The 23,677-nt window shown below is 34.1% G+C and overlaps 1 protein-coding gene across 1 annotated transcript; it reads left to right on the forward strand.

The window, feature by feature from the left end:
* The first annotated feature begins 5,166 nt into the window (after nucleotides 1–5,166).
* LOC123541956 (uncharacterized) lies at nucleotides 5,167–23,248 on the forward strand. Its single transcript, XM_045327584.2, has 3 exons — nucleotides 5,167–5,322; nucleotides 22,178–22,403; nucleotides 22,806–23,248. Exons 1-3 carry the CDS (start codon nucleotides 5,268–5,270, stop codon nucleotides 22,984–22,986), a joined length of 462 nt encoding a protein of 153 aa, XP_045183519.2. The 5' UTR covers nucleotides 5,167–5,267; the 3' UTR covers nucleotides 22,987–23,248.
* The last annotated feature ends 429 nt before the right edge of the window (nucleotides 23,249–23,677 follow it).

Below are 23,677 nucleotides of genomic sequence, written 5' to 3' on the forward strand. Positions count from 1 at the left end.
TACCCTATAGTATATATTTGGAAAACATTTACTTTAGCGAGAGATAAACACATGATCCGGATTCAAACATAGATATTTTGAAATAATCATAAATACCTGAATAGTTTTCACACGCTGTTTTTACATAAATAGATGAATCAGATTAATTACCTAAATTAGACCTGATATTTGCAGATATGTCCGATAAACACAATTTATTTTTTAATTTCATGTCGGAAGACACGTAAGGTTATTTCACTTGTCACTAACTTTTGCTTGTTATTGCATCTAACTTTGAAAATAATAAGTGCAAAATATTGATTACATTCAAGCATTTAGAGAAAGTAGCAACTTGCAAGATTCATGCAAATTACCGGAATACGCCGATCAATGTCTCCAACCTGCACAAAATCGCAGTCAAGCTCACTGGCACCAGACTGGTAAGAGAACACCATTATAGCATATCATATCCTACCCCGATATATAATATAGAGGCATGGTGTGGAGACCAAGCAAGAGTGTGTTTTTTTTTTTTGCGTACCTTGATTTTTGTAAAGATTATTGGACTTATACGTACGTGCACTAATGACTAGTAAAATGTAAACAATGGAAATAATGGATGACAGTCGAAGTTAGTCATAATAATGACTGACAGCGAATGCTAATGATTTTGTGTGATGCAGAGCGGTACTGTAATCTCCTATCGTGCTACCCACGGTACTACAATTTCCCCGCCAAAACCTTTTCGCTTTAACGCTATTCCTGTTCAACCATTTCCGACATTTTGCGCTCTGAGGTGTTCTCACTGCAAGTCAATTGAACAGGAATAGCGTTAAAACGAGAAGGTTTTGGTGTGGAAATCGTAGTATCGGGGTTAGCACTTTCAAATAGGTTTCGAATTATGTGCATGATATTTAAACAATATATTGAATAAAAAACTTACGCACTGATTTATAATTTTTTGTTTACCTTTCTACTTCCACTTTAAAGCTCAAAATGACGTAGCGCGATCACGTGATTGGGCACACTGAGAGTGCCAGCATTAGGTGTGAAAAGTTCTGAATTCGAGTCCCGGTCAGAGCTTGAATATTTGCATTCTATTACACCATATATTTGAAGATTATTGGACTGTCCAGATGTTCTACATTTTAAGCGAACAGTATAATGGATTATTGTTTAGCAATCCATGACTCACCGTTGAAAGTAAAATGAAATACACCCAAATAGAAAATATCCAATATATTATGTCCCTTTGATATTTGCTAGGAGAAAATCTATCATATGATTCAGAAAATTCGTTTTTTATTTCTTCACTGGGAAAATGTAATTATCTATGCAAATCGTACTACATATATGTGATTTAAATAAGAAAATAATGTCAGAATAGGCCGTAGATAACACTTTACTTCAAAGCACTAGTCACATGAACAGGCACTTGGATTATGGTTAAAGCTTATTATCATATGGTGGTGTCGATGGTCACTCATGAAAAAAACTAAAAGTGTATGAGCAGTATTATTTAAATAGCAAATAAATATTCGCCAAGCATTTTTCATTTCATTGATATGGACAGTGATTTTCAAATTCTTAAGATATGTTTCTAAAACAAAAGAACCCTCCCAGCACTCCAAAAAGGCAACCTGTCCACAGCGTGCCTCAGTGTTTATATCAAATTATTCGAAAGTTACTGTTAATTAACTTTCCCGTATGTAAAAACAAAAGCGTAAGCTAAGCGTAAGTCACGCCATCTAAATTAAATATATAGAAAGAATTAAAGAATTTAGCTGTATCAACATCATAGATATTAAGATACCAACACAGATAATATGTGTACGTTATTGATATTTAAAATGAAATATTTCCTTTCAGTTGAAGAGTGATATCTACCTGAAGGCCTCTGTGAAATACTTATTACGTGAGGTTTGTTAAAAATACATGAAGCACATTACTGATTCATTCTATTGGTCGTAAAATAAAGTTATTTATTAATTCTCCTTCGTTTTTTGTTGATTGTTATGTTTGCATCTGCCCATTTTAATCGTTTTTTGATGTATTAATATAATTCCAACATACGTTAAGCTGTTTATCTGTAGATATATAACAAAATGCCATACCACAAATCAAAGTGTACAAGACATGTAGCAGTTAGCCTGCTTGCGGCAAGCGATTTTGCCTTTGCGACAAGTGCAGACCAAGATCAGCCTGCACCTCCGTGCAGGCTGATCATGGTCTGCACTGTTCGCTATTCAGTCAGTAAATTTTCAGTAAACACCCCTATGAATCATAAGTGGAACTGCCCAAACTGAATGATGGACAAGTCCATATTAGATATTTAGCAGGGTTAAGGTTAATGTTTCGGGCATACAACTCAACGGGAATGGTTGAAAAGGCGCATGGATGGTGCGAAATAATATAGCACTTACTGATAACATGGAAAATATTCTGAAGCTTGAATGTTCAGAGCTGTTCAATCTTTTTTCAAACCGAAGCAAACTTACACAATATAGTCAGCTTTCCTACAGAGGGGAAACACAGAATGTAATTCCATCAAAAAACGTCACAAATGAGTTGTCCACACTAAATTAACACCGCTTCAGGTAAGAAATTTCTCGTCACTTTCTATTATTGAGGCTTTCGCCTCAGGAATAAGAAAAACGAAAGTATTTGTACAATACGGAACACAACAGCTAAATAACACACTTATGTGCGGGTACAGCGCTGGTACTCTCACCAGTCGAAAGCTGCTACAATAAAAAAAGTTAATAAAAGATCGTACTGGAAGTGGTGTTGATTTTCGTGTGAACAATTGAGTTAAGTTGATTTAGAAAATCATTCAGTAAACATGACAGAAAAAATCAGAGCGCGAAAAAAAGAAACTATTATCATTACATGTATACAGCTATCCTACCGTTTGTATAGACAATTTGTCGTTGAACAACGTAATTGCTGCCTGAGAGATACATTTTATGCATACTTGAAATAATATTAACATAGTGTGGATGCGTTAAAACAATATCGTACGTGTAAATGTTCTCATTTCAATACTGTTCTCCGTTTTCAGTGAAATGACCCCCAACATCCTTAAAAATCCCAACATTAAACATTACTTGAGTATTATGCTAGTCCCTTATTTGTCAAATTTGTAAATATGTGTCCCTTTTTTCAACTTGCCTTTTGTCCATTTCACATTATATGCTATGTATATTTTCTTGTTTGTAAGTGGTGTTTCTGTTCTCCCTCCCACCTCGACCCCTACTTTAACGCCCTACCTTTCATTTTACTGTATACTGACTGGATCTCCAAACGGTTATTTTTGCCATCGGCCGTCCCTTAGCGGTGCCAAACTGTGTTATTTGTCGTACTTCTCTGTTTATTTTGCTGCCTATAAATGTGTGTGTGTGTGTGTGTGTGTGTGTGTGTGTGTGTGTGTGCGTATGTGTGTGTGTGTGTGTGTACGAATACATGCAATAAATTATACTGGAACAGTCCATATGGTACATCTGTAAGCATGTGTGTCTATGCGTATGTATATGTATAGGCATGGTTTAAGATCGAAATCTGCAAATCGTGGTTCATTTTTGTTTTTCCTGAAAGAATAGTTTAGTCTTTGAATTATTTGCTACGAAGAATCATAACCCACTCCGTCGCCAACCGAATCATAACACCAAATAAACTGCAGCATTTCCGCTCTCATAATATTTTATGGGGACAAATAGAAACGTTTTGTGTATCATTAATCGATTGGGGACCACTAGTTGCCACGGAAATTTATACGCGTTCAGAAACACTATCAGAAACGCCATATGCGTGGCACAGAAACGCTGAAATGTCATCGTGTGCACAACTTATAAAGTTAATAGGAAGCAAATACCTGTTCGATATACGGAAATTCTGCATCTGAAATATTTATTCAGTCGTGCATTGAATAGCATCCACTTATTTTTCATTTGCAGTAATACTAGAAAAATATAAAACCTGTGTCAAGATTTTTTAACTAGGTCTATCATAACCAGAGACCACAACAGAAGCATTTCCATACATAAGCGTCAGGTTATGATTCTGGAAATAACCGGCGTTATAGTTGTATCTCTCCACTGTCCCTTCCATAACTAATAAACCTAAATAATTATTGAACCACGGTCAGCGATATATAATCTTGCCGCAGCATCTACGTATTATTTATTGGTTTAGGACTTGCCCGAGAAGAAACAAAATTGACTTAAACCCTTTCTAACTTGTATTTAAGATAAACTGACGAGAGAGTTTTAGTACCCGTTTTAATCAAAAGCGAATGAAGAACTTTGAAAAATGCAACAATTCAAAACGTAACTTAGACCGAACCTACACAAAGTATATAAGAAAAGCAAACACAAGTGTGGGTTTAGGAAGGTCTCGGTACTTATGTTTTTCCACTATCACTTCAATAACGTTTAACATGGCCAACCATAGACCCCTGAGTAGAATTCGGTGATAGATAATTAATCCTGGCACAACATGGACATATTCGTTTACAGATATAGTGAAAGAAAACACTTATTTTGAAGAATTTTAATGTTTCTTGGAAAGATATCAACAAATCTTCGCCATTACACATTTATTTTCTGGAGATACTCTACAAATTCTACCTCCTGATATTTTACACGTTCACTCGTAGCTACTCTACTTATGGTAAAATTGCACCTGGTTATATCTTAGTGAATTTTTTTTTCGACAAACAAATATCCTTTATGTATAGGTTATAGTTATTTAATAACATTTTAATGCAATAAAGTTTGCCGAAACGGAGCGACTTATAGTTAAAACGCCCCGTTTCATTTTATTTAACAACAAAAATCTCCGTCTAAAGTAAACTAAACCGCGCCTTCTTCAGACTATTGGATTTCATTGGCTGGTCTAAACTTCACCCATGGTCGAGAGGGTACATGTTTATTAAAAGGTGATTTAATATTTATTAGCAGTCCCTGTATTTGGCAGTTGTTCCGCCTCCTTGAATGTTGTTGATTCAAAGTAGGCGTATCTATGAATTCCCATTAATTTTGAACCACTTCCTGATTACGTGATTATGAAATAATATGAAAATAAGTTGGTTACTTTTTTGAAATTCCTTCGCTTATCATTGGTTAAAAAAGATGTTTGAACTATAAATAACACTGTTATCAGAAGGGAAACCAAGATAAACTTTTATCAAACATCCGCGCGATTTCATTCGACAACTACGGATAGTAAAGCGCCACAAATTGTTTTGATTGTAATATAAATGTAAAACATTAGACGACTACACTCTAGAGATGAGGAGGCAAAATATTTCAGCAGGATTTATTTTCTTTTCAGTTTTGATTTCACGTAAGTTACGTTGTGTTTGAACAAAACTGGCATAACATATTTTTGGAGTGAAGGGTTTCTGTGCATTTTATATTAATGTATTTGTTATATAGTTAATGATTTCCAGTGAAATGGGTGACAAAAGAAATCCAATATCAAAATGCTTAAGTTTACATTTTAATAGCGATATCTTTTTGAAAATGAATATTCGTATTCTTCATACCGTAATCACAGAAGTTGTTCAGTATATTTTCAACAGAGTTAAAAACAGTTGTGTTTATAATGAAATATTTTGTAAACAAAGTGGACATTTTGAAGACGTTCCTTTACGTCGGCCGCGCATCATAACCCTTACTTTAACATATGATCATAGCCCAAAAATATTGCATGGTAACACTTTCAGATTTGGTACATACGTAGCAGAGGTACTATATTTTATAATTATACAAATCTAAGACGCCATAATTTTGGCTAGTTTTGAAGTTATGAAGTAATTCTTCATGTGAGGAAGCCATCCAGCTAGCTTACGGAAGTTCGGTGGTTCTACCCAGGTGCCCGCTCGTGATGAAATAATGCATGGAGGGTCACCTGAGGTATTCCTCCAACATCAAAGCTGGAAAGTCGCCATATGACATATAATTGTGTTGGTGCAATGTTAAACCCAACAAAAATAAATAAAAAGTTTGTTGCTGTGTTTAAATATTGTATGTTTAAACAATGCAGTTTTCGCAGCGCTTTAAAGAACTGTAGTGTACAAGCTCATGTTTTCTTAAATCGGCATCAAAACAACGCAGTTATTACACCTTTTATAATATATCATACTATAAATGTTAACAGAAAACGAATTGACTATTACGACCGCCAACGGCACATTGCGCATAAGGCGCAACAATCATAATGACTGGGTAACCAGACCATCCGCGCGTTCTGTCATAGACGTCATGTTGCTACATTATAACGGCGAGTAAAACGATGCTGAATCATTTTCAGTTCAATTCTTAAATGTTAATAGCATTGTGGATGAAATAAACACAGTACAATGATACTTGGTCGCAATTTGGCCTAATGGCCGCAGAATAGGAATGTCCTCATAAAATTGACCATAACATGTAGCGTTGACCAATCGAGGGAATCCTAACATTTGCCTTCTTGTTTGCATTTTGTTTCTCGGCTTCTTCTATTACTCTAAACAACATTTGGAAACGATATAATGGTTTCGAGCCGTAGCTCCAAGCCAAAAAGAAAAGTCAAGATGAGCGTTGTTCTACTGTAACAATATTTATTTGTAAAACTTGATGAAATTATATAAAACTGAATCTTATGACTCACTGGCCCAGAGTTTGTGTAATATTACAGATCTGTTATCAGCACATGTTTACTGGTGCGGTAAGTCAATCAATTGTTATGTAGTAGACGCTAACTGAACGACTTGTGGGCCAATAGTGAAGATATGCAAGTCCCCCTAATCCTTTAGATCTCGGGCAAGATTCTTGATTATAGTGGCAGGGGCCAGTTACGTATTTTGCCCGGTACGTTTTTTTAACTAAAATAGATAGATGTCCTTTAAAGGCATATATATTCAACTGGTTATTTATGATATATATAGACTAAGGATTCCTGCGTACGAGTAATTATTGTGTAAAATAAATATGTGTTTGAATCGATTTTCCTAGCTCCGTGTAGACGGCCGGGTCTAAAATCTTACCTGAGGTAACGGAAGTCAGACGAAATGAAAACGGTCATCCATCCATCCGGATTCAGCTCAGATTTGCGGAAAAAGTAAACAGTTATGAGACATTTTTCTTCCCACCATTATTTTCGTCTGTTTACATGCTTTAAAGATATACATGTGTTTTAGGTCAGTCATTTGCAGATAATACGGTACAGGTCGTGCAAGGTGTGCATTTTGGGCCATTTTTGCCTCAAAATTTAGTGTTCGGAAACCTGAGTTTTACTCGTTTTTATCATAGAAACAACAGAATCGGCCGGCTGAAAATGTCACATAATGAATAGAAGTATATATGCAATACATGCGCTCAACACTTGCCTTGATTTTCTCAAAATTGGATTTTTATGACTTTTTTCGCACTGGCATCTGCGCAGATCTGTGGAATTTTCAAATCTACTGTCTGTTGCCCCCTATTCATTACAGGTGTCGCGTGATTATCAAGCGCGTGATAATATTAGCACGCGTGTGATAATTACGCGACGGCGTAAGAATCACACGGTTTATGTTATAGCCGTGATAATCACACGGGTGGTCTTAAACCAATATGATACATAGAATTATTGAGGAATAAATTTTGCATCTACGGGTATAAAATGATTTGGTATTCATGTGCGAAGCACCTCAGGGTTGTGCATCAAAGCCACGCATTTTGAAAAAATGGGATTTTTTTCATAAAAAAATGATTCAGTCTTTCTTTTTAAAATAGTTTTAAAATGTTTCTTTATATTTCATTCAAATAGAAGATCAATATGATGGACTGATAAGAACATTAAGAATCCAGTGTGTGATAGTAAACACACAGAATTACACGATTTAAGGTTATGGATTTGTTATACAGCGGGTGGCGTGATTTTAGGTACATATGATATACCTACATAATGCATCAAATGATTCAGAATGCTTCAGATCTCGTATTCTCAAAAATCGCTATTGAGTTGCGTAGCATTATAACCTCAGGCGTGCATACTAAAATATAATAACATTTATTAAAGAAAACAATTATTCTGAATAAACTGTTCGAGTATTTATGTAGTTTGCAACATAGCATCCTTTTAAATGAATAACAAAAATATTTTGTGTACTGCATTAAAACGAAATGCTTTATGATGAGCTGATACGTATTTTTAAGAAAGCAGGGCGGATAATAATTGGCGCTTTTTGATTGAGAAATATGCGGTTTAGCGTGTGGCCGTTATAATCATACAGGCGTTGTTAGTTTTAGACATATACCAATACCACGCATAAAATCGTCTAGGAATGAATCCTGCATTTACTGGCATAAAATATTTAAATATTCAGGAACGTAGCATTTCGGGGGTAGGGGTGCATCAAAGCAGTATATTAAAAAAGGGATTTTTTTTTCATAAACAATAATTCAGTCCTTCTTTTTAGAATAGTCCGTATACTTATTTGAACTAGAATATTATTATAATGGACTGATATGAGCTGTACGAATCAAGGGGCGGAAAGTGATGGGTAAATACACGTTAGAATCATATGATTTATGTCTATGATTCTATGATAACACCCCGGGCGGCGTGAATTGAGGTATATATAATACACCTATATAATACAACAAATGTTGCAGAATGACTTCTGCATCTATTCTCAAAAATGTCTCTTCTGGTGCGTAGTATGAGGCCATCGCAGGGGTGCATAATAAAATATAATAGCGTTTTGATGAAATTGTATTTTTTTTTTAAAGAAAACAATTATTCTGTATAAACTGTCCTTTGAAATTAGTTACAAAGTTATATTTCGTGTACTGCATTAAAGATTCAAGATCAAGATTATAAGGATCTTACATGCCGCCTGTGTAAGACGGGGTTTTCCCTACCCGAGTGACAGTGTGGAATGGAAAACCGAGCGTTAGCGAGTTTTTTTATCCAAGCTGTCCCAAGGGTTGGGAAAACAGCTGTCTTACACAGGCAGACATGTTAGATCATTTTTCTTGCCTATCACGTTCAAAATAGATCGTGGAAACAAATAGATTTTGGTATTTCCTGACATTATTGATATAGTTTGTGACGTAACAATAGTGCCAGTACTATGTGACAACACCTTAGTGAACGTTATTTTAGACAAGGTTTTTCCCTAAGGAAAGACAGGAAAATATCTTTCCCCGGCGCGTGCTCGGACAAAAGTATATAAGGATCTTACATGCCTGCCTGTGTAAGACGGGTTTTCCCTACCCGAGGGACAGTGTGGAATGGAAAACCGAGCGTTAGCGAGGTTTTTTATCCAAGCTGTCCCGAGAGTTGGGAAAACAGCTGTCTTACACAGGCAGACATGTTAGATCATTTTTCTTGCCTATCACGTTCAAAATAGATCGTGGAGACAAAAAGATTTTGGTATTTCCTGACATTATTGATATAGTTTGTGACGTCACAATAGTACCAGCACTATGTGACGTCACCTTAGTGCACGCTATTTCAGACAAGGCTTTTCCCTAGAGAAAGACAGGAATATCTATCCCCGACGCGTGCTCGGACAAATGTATACTTTCCCCGCTAGGTAGGCAAGAATAAATAGTTCTGCACATTTCAAGCTGATTTTAAGAGATTATTGAGAATGATTTAACGTGCCAGATATATAATATCATAGTTTACATTTAGATAGATAATAACTTTGTTGAATTAATAAATAAATATCAACATTACAATTGTTGACGGACGACAGACGGACTAAAGGCAAGCTCTATTTGCTCAGATGAACTGAGAAAGTTGGGTCATGGTACTAGTTCTTTAAGAAAGGCCCAGTATACTTGGTTCACTGTGACACTAATTCAGAGTATTGAATATGTATCACATATGTTGTGATTCATTTTCTTATGTAAAACAGCAATTATCATTACTCATTTATTTTCTTCAGAATTCATTTCCTCTGGTTTAAGAAGATAAAACTAGTTAAACTTGGAAATCTCCTCCCTTAGTTATTTCAAAAAGACAATATCATTAAAGGAATTGTCAGTCAATCTTTTTAAACTTGCAAATCTGTTACGGTACAATTGCAATTTATCTGATACGAAAATTTAAAGAAGATGTATAAATCTGTCAGAATCTTAATTTTGTCTGAATCTTAACATCTTTTAAATCTTAGTTTGACGAAATGACTAAAACCTAGTAAACAACGTCTCTGTCTTTCTTGGCACTGTGTATTCACCTATCCGAATTAATGTTTGTCCGAAATACTGTATACAGTCAAACCTGTCTATAAAGACAACTCTTGGGAGGGCCAAATGTGGTCTTTATTGGGAGGTGGTCTTTATTCACAGGTTAAAATACACTGTAAATATTAAAATAGGAAACAAAACGTGTGATCTTAACAGTCAGGTGGTCTCTGTTCGTTCAGAGATGGTCTTATATACAGGTTTGACTGTAGTTTCTTGTATGAATTTGCCGAGTTTTGCTAAATAATGTTCGACTTTTGCACGCTGTGCAAGTATTCAAATTTAAAAGCATAAACTCGACTGCCTTACAATCATATGCCTCTGATCAAATGTATTTCCTTTCAAAATTCGATAAATATTGAGGTCAGCGAAAACGAAAGTACATTTTGGCAGATGGCGGTAAAATGACATAATTTTCAAGTCTGGTTTGCATACTTTTAACAATACGGATCAGTGACTTTGGTACTATTGGATCAGTCTAAAATCTCGCGTGCAACATGTTTTTGTAAGCATTGCCTCTGGGTTAACGATTAATTGTTTGAAGTTTGTGCCAGTAGGCCTAGGTTGTAGGATAATTATTGCCTCCGGTTGGTATCACTTGATACACAAGGGGATTATTGTCAACTGTCAAAATTATGCTTCATGTTGCCTTCATGAAGACTCAAGTATTGATCTCCGGGCTACTCTTTATAGTGTTTCAAGGTAGCCCGGCGGGCACGTACTGAAAAAAAAGAAGTCCGGCAAAACTTTGATGCCCTGTGATAAGCCATTCAGCTGACTTGAAGAAGGTCGGTGGTTCTACCCAGGTGACCGCTAGTTATGTAATAATGCACGAAGGGGCAACCGGGGGTCTTCCTCCAACTTTTAAAGCTGGAAAGTCGTTATATGATCTATAATTGTGTTCATGTGATCTGAAACCCAATAAAAATCTCTTTTCCACATTAACATGACGAAATGGTATATACTTGTAATCTATTTTCAGATGGAATGTCATTATTGTGTTTGTCTATGTTGTCGCATGATACATAATCTGTTAAATAGTAGACCAAAGGTGTTGTTATAGATTGTTAAGATTTCAAACAAATACAAATGTTATTGTTAGTATATCTGTCTATTTTAAATCTTTCTTGTAAATAGAAAAACAAACGTTACACCAATCACATTGTAGGTTTAACAAACAGTGATTTTTCGTTCTCTTCTTAACTTCCTTTGTATTATTGTTGGGATGTAAATTAGCAAGCCCGCTAAATTTGACCAATGTTGTCTTCGGGCACGGTATTTTTGTACCAGCTATTGAAGAAAATTCAACAGACATATTAAAGTATTTACAACGCCAATTACAGTTTAGGAGTTATTCTTTTCACGTCCATACAAATATGCCTCAGATAACAAGCGGAAGGTAGGAGATAAACATGTAGCGGATATTTTTATTTTTTATAAGCTTTAATGATTACTTTGTTTAAGTCGCTTACTTTATTTAAGTCTTAAAGCGAAATCATTACTAGGTAGTTCAAGGGTATACACTCTCGTTTTCTTGTATGGTGCAACCTGGAGTATATTTATTTGCCAATTAGCTTTTATAGCTGACACAATGTAATGTTTTCAAATCTTACATTTTCAAAGAAAGGAAGTGTAACTTTTATTTATGTCTTTTGACTAGACCATCCACTCCAGCAGTTATAAATCTACTGATATGGCAATTTCGAGGGAAGGTGGTAGAACATTTATTCCAAAATGATCGAAATTACAAGCAAAGGTTGTCATAATTCAAAGATCGGCAAATTGTAGTGATATGAGGTGCATCGAGTTCGCCTCTTCTAATACCTTTGAGAACTATGACACTGATATTCACTTAATGTGCGCCTAGCACATACTTTTATTATAACAGACTTTGGTATTGGGATCATATGTCTCCCCTCAAATGTACTGGTCGCATGGAAAGATGGAACTAAAATAGGCTTACTCGATACAGTAACGAAAGTTGCAAATAATCAGGACAGAAAAAAGTAGACCTCAGTATACTTCTTGGAAACAGTGCGAAATCAATGACTATCTTAAACCATTTACAAGAAGAGCATACATACTATTGAAAGATCTAGGTATATGCGATTGTCAAAAATACAAATTTATTTTTCAAAACAAACACAATTTGTCGCCATTTTGTGTTTGCTATTTTTATTCGCGTGACGTCACAATGGCGTTTCTCTATCCGGTTCGCGCGTTTTGTATTTATACTTGAAATGGATTAGAAATAAAAAAAAATGGTTCAGAAAGAAACCTCCAGCATTCCTGCGGTAAAGCCATATTCACAATCCATATATCATTACAGTATATTTGTATCTTATGTATGGAGTTCAATCCGGATAAGTGTGAGGTATTGAGGATTACTCGAAAGGGCATGTCGACCTCGCACTTACCCTATTTTTAACATGTTAGATAACACAATGTCGACCTCGCATTGATAAAGATATCAGTTGGTCGAAACGTATTGATATCACCACATCAAAATACGTGTAATTCACTTAGATTCATCAGAAGGAATGTCAAAAAAAAAAAAATAACAACAGGAAAGTAAAAGTAACAGCTTACCACACCGTGAGGTCCGCCCACAGCTTAAATACGGTTTCTCTATAAAATGGGACTAAAATTCACATGTCTTCACTTAGTACTGGCAGTGTTCCACAAAATTGGAGGACGGCTATCGTTGTCCCTGTATACAAAAAGGGCCCACGAAGCAAAGCTAGCAATCACAGACTTATTCTCTTACTTGCATTGCTTCCAACTGATGGAGCATGTTTTAGTATCAAATATTATGAATCATCTAGATAATAAAAATTGCTTAATTCCTTCTCAAATCTCTGTTAATTAATTTTAGTCAATTTTTTTTGACAAAATGAAGACCTAACAGTAATGCATTTTAGCAAAGCGTTTGACAAAGTCGATCACAATCTATTGGTCTACAAGCTATTTTACTTAGATATAGACAGAAAAACATCCATGTGGATTCAATCTTTTCTTAAAAAACGAACACAAAAGGCCACCAATCAGATATACTACCTGTGGTGTCAAGGCTACCCCAAGGGTATGTCCTAAGGCCTTGCCTTTTCCTAACATACCAGTGACCTGCCAGACTTACTTAAAAGCAGCGTAAGACTCTTTACTGATGATGCAGTAGCTTATTTTACTATAAAAATCATGCATGATTGTGAGACTCTCCAGCAGGACCTCCATAAATTAGAACTTTGGAAAAAGACCTGGTCAATGGAGTTTAATATTGATGATGCGAAGTGATTAGGATATAAAAAAGAAATAATAAAACATTGCTTTTCCCTATAAGCTAAATATTTAGGCGAACCTTCAGTGTGAGGACTTCAGCTAGAAATCACTTTCCAAATGGATCAAAGAAGGCAAACAAGACCCTAAAATAATGAAAAGAAATGATCAAACAAATATAAAATATTGAGATATATACAGATGCATAACTGGTATATTTTGAAATAAAAAATTGATTTTTCAAATTTGATTTGTTTCTTCATACTAAAATTACACCTGAAGACCTTCACGTGATAAATTTTTAAAAATCAATCAACCGTGAAGTCAGTAATAAATAATTTGTTCCCAAGAATCTATGGTTGATTCTGAATTGAGTCCACTGGATTTTAGAATTCTTAGTTATTTTAAATGGCAGTTTATAAATATTTTCCAGTCAAAATTATTATTCAAGTTCAGGTCTGCAATCCATTTCTTTTGGACGTTGGTGCTGTTTCATTTTTTAATATTGTGTCATATATTTTAAGAAACTCTTTCCGCTACTATTTCTTAGCCTTAACAATAATGGCTGGATTGTGTTAGTATCTTTAATTGCTAAGTGTTTAAAATGCAGTCTGTCCAGCTCGGCTCTCAGTGAATTTAATATATTCTGATATTGAAGGAAATTGGTTTGAAAATCATACATGTCTAACAGATTCTCATATGTGTAGAAGTTACCATTCCTATCCCTATTTTTAGCTCACCTGAGCAATGCTCACGGTGAGCTATTGTGATCACGCTGTGTCCGGCGTCCGTCGTGCGTGCGTGCGTCCGTCGTCAACAATTGTGTTTAAAAGACATCTCTTCCATAACCACTGAATGGATTTTGATGAAACTTTGCATGGATGTTCCTTGGATGGTCATCTACCAAATTTGTTCAAACGGTTCCGATTGATTGCACATAGGGGCCACCAGAGCTTAAAATAGAAAACAATCTTCAAACGACATCTCCTCCTAAACCTTTGGTCTGATTTTGAAATAATTTCACACAAATGGTCCTTGGTCACCCTCTATCAATATTGTTCAAATTTTTTGATCCGTCAAAAAACATTGCCGCCAAAGGGCGTGGTTATTTTTCCCTATATGTATATAGTGGAAACTTTAAAAAACTGCTGGCCCAATTTATGAATTATTTTACACAAATGGTTCTTGCATGACCCTCTACCAAATTATTCTGATTCGTTATAAAACATGGCCGCCAGAGGACGTGGTCACTTTTCCTTATATGTATAAAATGGAGAATTTAAAATTCTTCTTGTGTGAATCTGCTTGCCTGATTTTAAAATAATTTTACACAAATGGTTCTTGTGCGACCCTCTACCAAGATTGTTCAAATTATTCCGATTCGTCACTTTCCCCTTTATGTATATAGTAGAAACTTCTTGAATGTATAAAACTGTTAGCCTGATTTCACACAAATTGTCCACAAAGAACATGGCTGCAAGAGGGCGTGGTCACTTTTCATCAACAATTTCTTTAAACAACATCTCCTCCAAAACTACTAAACGTATTTCGATAAAATTTATACAAATGGTCTCTAGGTAGCCCACTTTCAAAGTTGTTGGTTTCGGTTCATTGAACATAAGGGTCTGTTTGGTTAAAAATAGGTTTTCAGCTATCAGACTTTAAAAAATCCTTTTCTCCAGAGCTTTTATATTTGTTATGTGATATAAGGGTTTGACTTTTGACTCAGTACCATAATTGTTCAAATTATTGCCCTAAGATAAAAAAAAATGGCCATGACCGTGTCTGACATGTACTTACTATTGGCTTATATATAAGAAACGTTGAAAATCTCTTTCTCTGAATCAATAACAGCTAGAGCCTTGATATTTGGCGTGTGATATCAGATTTGTAATGTCTATCGTAATTATTCAAAGTATTGCCCTAGGCTCAAAATGTGTGTGACATGTATATAATATAGGCTAACATAGAAGAAACCTAACTCTGTACTTATACAAACACACTTTAAGCCTTGTACACAGGTGAGTGCTTTAGGGTCACTGACCCTCTTGTTTTTTGTTTTTGTTTTATTTATTTCCACCCAGAAGGTCTGAGGCCCATGGGGCAATACAATAATACATATAAATATGGCGACATGTATAAAGAAGTATATATCCTAATGACATATGTAAATTTCTCATAATAATATTTATATTTTACAAACTTATCTGCCAACAACATTCTATCCAGTAAAACATTATGAATATACATGCAAATACCAATGCACATAATTTGAATCACACGTACAAAACGAATTTTTTCCAGTGAAATGTTTTCACAAATATTTCTGTCATTTCTTAAGATTCCATAATTCCAGATCGACTCACAACTTGCTCGAAATCAAAACTAACAAGGTATGACATCTGGATTTTTTTTTTTTTTTTGTGTCGTCAATAGACGAATATCAGACAAATAAATACATTAAATGTACGGAACAATAAATTTTCTATGTAAATATTTAATATGTCCATTTATTGAATTTTGAACTGGAACAACGTAAATGTGTATCTACTAAGCGTAGTACTATTGCGTATACGTACACTAAATGAGTCTATTAGCACGACATAGAGTCACGTCTTGCTCGAAAACGATACTAACAACGTGTGACGTCCGTATTCTTTACAATAAACGAACCTCAGACAAATAAATGCAGTAGACATACAGAACGTTGTTTTTTTACTATGTAAATATTTTATATATTCATTCGTAGAATTATGTATTGAAACAACATAACGAAATATATGTGTATATACTAAACGTAGTAATGTTGCGTATACATACACTCAATGAGTCTATATGTATCTTTATATATTGTTATAAACTATAGATCAGTTAAATATCTTAGACGAACGTAATATGTTGATTTCTAAAAGGTGTTGCCTCTGTAAAGTTCTATTGTTCTAATGGCAAATGCTTTTTCTACATAACTGCTTAAGTTTCTTATGACACTTTTATTTTCTGTAATGATAAATTCAATAAATGTTTGCATATTTGGTCGCCTGAAATAATAGGCTGGTATATTGTATAAGTTGTTTTCTTAAGTCATTGTACAAAACACATTAAAAATTAAATTAAAACACATTTAAAATAAAATGATATTCATCCTCTAATTTGTTACATAAGTTACATTTTCGTCCGTTTACTGGGGTGTTTACGGGTCTGGTCCAACGACCAGTTTCAATGAACAGTCTATGAGAAGTAAACGTGATAAATATATACGAAATTTCTTAACATTAACATATTCAAATATGGTTGAAATTTGTGATTCGAAATATATCCATAAAACAATGCTCTACTGGACTCATATAACCTACCAGACAAACATTGTAAGAATTGATCTTTTATTCTTCGTCTTACATTATACAAAAATATCGTAGAGTCTTCAACGGTCTGAAATAACCATACTTCATGAAAACCAAGAGTACACAATAAATCTTTTAACAATGAACACCAGTATTTCTGTTTGGGTGATCCATGATATCTTGTTTCAACATTAAATACACCTTTTTAATATATCTATTTTCATCGGACGTCAGTAACTTTATCCAAAATTTTATAATATTGTAATATCTCATATTCTGTAGTGGCATTCTTCCTAGTTCACCTTTTTCATTACACCTAACAAACGGTTGCAAAATTGCATATGTAACCGTTCTACAGATTTATTTGGATTAAACCCCTACAGTAACTTCACTTCCGTAATTTAGAATAGGTAATATTAATGTTTCGAATAATTCTAACCTATGACTAACAGATATATCTGTAAATGTATAAAGATATTTCTCCATTTTAAAAATAGCTTTAAGTGCTTGTCCAGCAATTGTATTTTGTCCCTCTGAAAATGAGCCACCTGTGGTGAAAACAATATCAACATAAACAAATTTATTAACAATTTCGACAGTGTTACCATTAAAGTATAAATTGATGTTTTCGGGTAAACGCCCACCTTTTCTAAATATCATAACTTTAGTTTTGGCAGTGTTAGCTACCATTTTCCATTTATTACAATAATCTAATAATAGGTCTAAGCTGGGTTGTAATTCTGTGCTATTGTTTGCAAATATGACTATATCATCTGCATATAATATCAAAAACATTTTGAACATATTAAAATCAATGCCATCAAAACCATTTTTAACATACATATCTTCTATATCATTTATAAACATCGAAAAGAAGAAGGGAGATAAACATTCACCCTGTCTCACCCCTACAATATGCATTCAAAATTATTGCTTAACTCGTTACAACACTTGACTCTTGATTTCACTGTTGAGTACATAGATCTAATAATATTCAAAATATTGCTCCTTATACGAAGTTGAATTAATTTTGACCATAGATTATCTCTGTTTACGTAATCAAAAGCTTTACTAAAGTCAATAAATGCACAATATTACCACTGTTAATCATATGGTTGATAATACCATGCAACACAAATATGTTGTCCACCGTGCCCAATTTAGAACCAAAACCTGCTTGTGCCTCTATATATACTACATAGTGCTCGGCTCAATCCTTTAAGCGATTATTTAACGACCGTGTGAAAAGTTTACCTAATGTACTTAGTAAAGTGATCCCTCTGTAGTTATTAGAGAGTTTGAGATTTCAAACTTCGCCTTCCCCTTCAACGTCTCTCATATATATATTGGGTAAAACGTCACCGATATGCGTGTATTTTATTTATATCACACGTTGCTACTAAAGTTTTCCATGTAATATCACGTTAGCCTAAGACTTCTCTTTATTACTATGCGAAATAAAAAGCTTAGTTTCAGGATTTCTGCTTATTAAGTTATTTGATTATCCATATATATAATTAGACTAAATTTGATGCGAAACACTATCAATAGGTATAAGAATAATGAAGTTTTGTATATGGCTAATGATTTTAACTAAAGACATTGAATTGAACCTGGAAGTATGAAGTTATCAACTGATTTTGAGAAACTTTGAGATTTTGTTTAAACTTTAACTTCTACGGCATATTTGTGTCCCCAGGCGATATCGATTTTACCAGATGGGCCTTTTTGTCGTATGAAGTAAAGTTTTGAACGTCCGAAGATGTGATATCACGAAAGTCGAAACTTCATTCTTTTTACATCTACTCTGTCCACATACTCGGCATCAAAGACAGAAATCTGGATGGAGGCACATGGCATGACAGTCATTTTACTTGAAAAATAAATAATTACGCGGGATTATCCTTTGGTGAAACATTTTATTTTCACATCCAAATAAAATCAATCTGTTTTTGTCGGACGCTTAATACGACAACTGCGTTTTAATTATAAACATAAAATGGTACTAGTAAGACTGAAAATTCTTCTGAAGTATCAGACAATTTCAGATCTATGATATCTATGATATCATGATGAGAGACGTTTCCTGTTACACGTATGGGATAACTCCATTCTTTAAATGCACGGAACCAGAGCCTGGCAGAGGGACATTGTGGGTTAATTTCCCCCCACACACACCCCCCCCCCCCCTGAAATGGGTGACCCCCTCTTTAATGTTGGTGTCCCTCTAACCAAAATTCCTGGATCCGCAGATGCTTTACTTATAAAATAGTATATTAAAATCATATTGTGCTGTTTGAGAGTTTGGCCTTATACAGAGTCATACAGAGTGTCATTATCACGTTGATATGATCATTATAGGTTATTAACTTTGTATGTGGATATATGCACGAGTTCTGCAGCGGTAATATTGCGCGACTTTAGGAGCGCAATATTGTCCGCGAAAGAACGAGTGCATATATCCACATACAAAGTTGATAACCTTTTTATTACATATCCACTATCAAATGATTAATTTATATCTAAATTATCGTTCTGTCACGAAAGACAGGAAAAAATACGGAAAAAAATCTCCGAAAACGCAATAAACAAATCAAACTGACGCGCATTAATATTTTCCGCGAAAATGACGTCAACTTGTTGTCGCAACGTGCGCGTGGACGCCATGGACGTCACGCGATTCTTTCCATTACAGCGTTAAGAAAATATTCCACGTCCTATATTAGTCAAACTCATGACGTAATTATAACTTTCATTTCATTTCAGTCTGATAAATTACTACGTGCCAGTATGTAATAGGTCAGATTAATCAAAGTGTAAAAGTAAACAAATTGTTGCATAAATTACAAATTAAACAAACACACAATAGCAACAAAAATCTAAAGAAACGAGATCCGCAATGGACAGATCGTCAGGGGAGGTAACTAGAGTCACGGATTGGGACTAGTCCGATATGAAAGCGTTCAACGTCATGATTTTGAAAAATATTGCACGATCGCGGTTCATTGAAACGCAATGGAAAATAATTTTATGTATGTAATAATCATTTCTATTTCCCCTCATGTATGACTTACAATCGTGCATTGTATACTGACTATACTGACATAATTTTATATAAAACCTATATGTTTGGAGCAACACTAACGAGTTTTTACATTGTTCACATTGTTTTATCATTGTTTTATTTTTATTTTTTATTTTTTTTTTTTTGGTAATCGCTCTAATATCCATGCGATGATTATATTAATTGAAATGTTTTTTTTTATTTAATTTTCTTTTTTTTTTCATTTTTAAAACCTCTTGTAAAATTCCTGCCCTTTCGGACAATTGGTATCAAAATGCACGAAAAAAACGATCATAATTACGGATAAATTGAATGGACGGATTAAAAGAAGTAAGGTTCATTCTAATGTTTGAAATCTCAAGGAATTTTAATCGAACTTCAACTTCATACGTTAACTTCGCAAGAGACGTTGAAGGGGAAGGCGAAGGTTGAAATCTCAAACTCTATTTTCATCATTTATACTACCTTTGTTATGTAACGGAATAACAAAACCTTCAGACCAGGTTTCTGGGAAATAGCCCATTTCAAAAATTTTATTAAACAAAGATAACAATACAGGTGTTAAAATTTCCTTACCATGTATGAAAAATTCATTAAGATATAAATCCGGGCCTCAAGACTTCTTAAACTTAATTGATTAATTGCTTGCAATAAACTATCACTCGTAATTGGAACGTTTAAATATTCAAACATAATATTAAACACATTTTGTTCATATCTATTAATAAAATGTAAAACATCATCATTTGAATTGAAAAAAAAAATGGTCATCAGGATCGTATTGATTTAAAATACTGTTCAAAAACATCAAGTGAAACATTTGTTTCTTTGACACCTGCACAATGTTTTAACATTTTCCAATATAACTTTGCATTTTTATATCTTTCCTATATCAATTTACAAGATTCATCTTTATCATACTCATATCTAGCTTTCCTTATACAGGATTTATACTGTGACCGAGCTTCAACCATGCTTTGCCTATTTGTTTCTGACTTATCATTCCTGTATAGATTTAAGGCCGCATAAAACAATCTGCATTTATCATCACATTCTGTTGTGTACCATTTCTGCCCCGCGGCAACGCAGATATTAGACTGTTTACTGTCTAAACTACATTTAAATAAAGGGGAGACAACTTCATCTACAATATTGGCAAATTCATTTACACAAGAATCAATATCGGTGTTGTTTACCAAACTCGTGAATATTTTGTTTAAATATATCAAGTTTATTTCTCGTCTCGGTAGCAGAAACACTCTATATATTCATTAGTATTTTCACAATTCCACTTATATTTATAATTCACCTTTTCGTTATGATTGTCACAACATATAACGTTTAATGCAAAGGTGAAATCGACCAAAAAAGTATCAGATAATATATTTGGTTCATCTACTCTGAAAAATCTAGCATATTTAAATACATTTTGCGAGCTGATTACATAATCCACTACGCTAGGCCCTCTATTGCCAATAAATGTATACCGACCAATACTCTTGTCATCACCAACCCGCCCATTCATAATACGCAAACCAGTTTGCTTACATAAATCCAATAAAAGTAAACCATTGTTATTTAAACGACCTTTATCCTGTGAAGCACGTTGCTTATAATCATCGATATTATAATCATGATAAGTGAACATTTTTTTGGTCTGTTAATTTTCCAGATAAAATAGAAAAAAACAAACAGAAAAACCCCACTTTGGTCAGACAGTGAACTCGAACACACAACACTTAGATTAGTAGCAAAACGCTTCGTCTGCAAAACTATATCTGCACATGAAATATGGTGGTACATTATTGGTTTTTCAATAGTTATATCGTTGTTTAGGTTCGGACACCGAATTTTTTTTACGGAAACATACGGAATATTCATGAGTGCCAGGTCAATACTTGCAGACAATCGCAACACAGGAGTGTACTATGCCCCATCGATAACTTGATGTTTACAAACATAACTATAGATGAAAATGGAACATAGGGAATTCAACATTTTTCTAACATGTTAACATCTAAATATTTCTTGTTTTATAATAAATTATAAATTATCTCAGAGGTAAAGCATAATGTCCATATTAAACAGATTTTTTTTTGCCGTGATAATAATATCATAAAATGTGCTCGTCATGTTTCGTTTCATGCTGGTCACGTGAGCGGCAAGAAAAAATTCTCGACGGTTTATGTATAAACGAACGCTTCGGTATACTGTGGCCACGTGAGCTGCAAATAAAAACAGATATATATTTTTGATCATTTTATAGTGTAGCCTGTTTCAATTATATATATTTATTTCAGTGAGGGTACGACAATCCTATTCAGTGGAGACATATAGCTTAAGCTATAACTATAATGATGAGGTAGCACAATCATATTGTGCCTCGAAGGGGACCGGATGGGTGTTTGCTATAAGGAGGGATTGTGAGAAGGCCCCTAGGTGCAAAGAGATGTGTAATAACGTAAAGAAAGAAATTCTCGAATCCATTGGCAATGCACGAAACAGGCAAAATGGATGCGTTACAAGGTTACTGATATTCAACAGAAACTTTTCACTTGCGAGAAAAATCTCTCTTCTCTTCAATGTTATAGTTTCTATTACGGTGCAATATTAAAATAAGAGATTAATTCTAGCATTCAATTGCATTAGTACAACATATTTTCTGAATGAACTCGTGAACTCTCTAATCTTCAAATACTGCTATAGGTAATAAAAGGTTAAACATGTACGAAATAATTATTCATGTGCAACATCCATAAACGTGCATATTCTGTTAAATGAAACTTAAAACCACAATTCGTTGCTCTTTATATTTATTCTTTAATATCGTTAGAAAAATACTTAAACAATTTAATTGGGAGTAAAAATCAATTCATTTGTATTTGTTTATGAAATCGTGTTAGATTTATGGTGCATGTGTATTTTCAGTGTATCGTGTTTTGATGCATTCCAAATAAAGAAAAGTCATCCAGTGCTAAAGGTCAACCCTTCTCACCAGCAACCGGATTCTGGGAAATTGAATCTTGGGACATATGGTTATGGTTCTGACGGTTGTACGTGGGGACCTAATCACTGTGGACCTAACTACTGTTGCTGTAAAGCGTATTAAAAAGTAGCAAATGCGTTTGAAAAATTGATGAGAACAGATATTGCTATACATTTACATGAACGCATATACTTTGTTTCAAAAATGATAGGGTAACTGTAATATGTGACTACGATTCGTGTGTACATACCGTGAAAAGATATTCAAGATATTGCATTTCTGTGTTTTAACTATTCGTAGAATCTGTAACATCGCTTATACTATTATAGATGTACCTTTATTATACACTTTGTTAAATAAATTTACAAGTCAGTGACCAAAAACACTTCATTGGTTTTTTTGTGATGTGTTGTAATCACAGCAATTATATTGTATACGTTTTTGAAATATTTTTCAAAGACAGATGACTGCTAGGTTTTATCGGTAGGAGATAATATTTTATTACCCTGAAAACCACAAGCAATAATAAAAACATCCTGATCAAATGTTTCAGAAACATTTAACCTGTAGTATATATTCGGAAAACATTCACTTTAGCGGGGGACACGCAACTAAAAACATAATCCGGATTCAAACAGATATTTTGAAATAATCATAAGTGCCTGAATAGTTTTCACTCGCTGTTTTTACATGATTAGATGAATCAGATTAATTACTTATTTGCAGATATGTCCGATAAACACAATTTTATTTTTCATTTTATGTCGGAAGACACGTAAGGTTATTTTATTTATCATTAAAAGTTATTGTTATT

This window comes from Mercenaria mercenaria, chromosome 1, assembly GCF_021730395.1.
Source record: "Mercenaria mercenaria strain notata chromosome 1, MADL_Memer_1, whole genome shotgun sequence".
NCBI classification, from domain to species: Eukaryota; Metazoa; Mollusca; class Bivalvia; order Venerida; family Veneridae; genus Mercenaria; species Mercenaria mercenaria.

Excerpts from the sequence above, each read along its gene's own strand:
- LOC123541956 (XM_045327584.2), top strand. The coding sequence starts at position 5,268 with ATGAGGAGGCAAAATATTTCAGCAGGATTTATTTTCTTTTCAGTTTTG. Across the intron at positions 5,323-22,177 it reads CTTTTCAGTTTTGATTTCAC|TGAGGGTACGACAATCCTAT; the intron begins GTAAGTTACGTT and ends TATTTATTTCAG. Across the intron at positions 22,404-22,805 it reads CAAAATGGATGCGTTACAAG|TGTATCGTGTTTTGATGCAT; the intron begins GTTACTGATATT and ends GTGTATTTTCAG.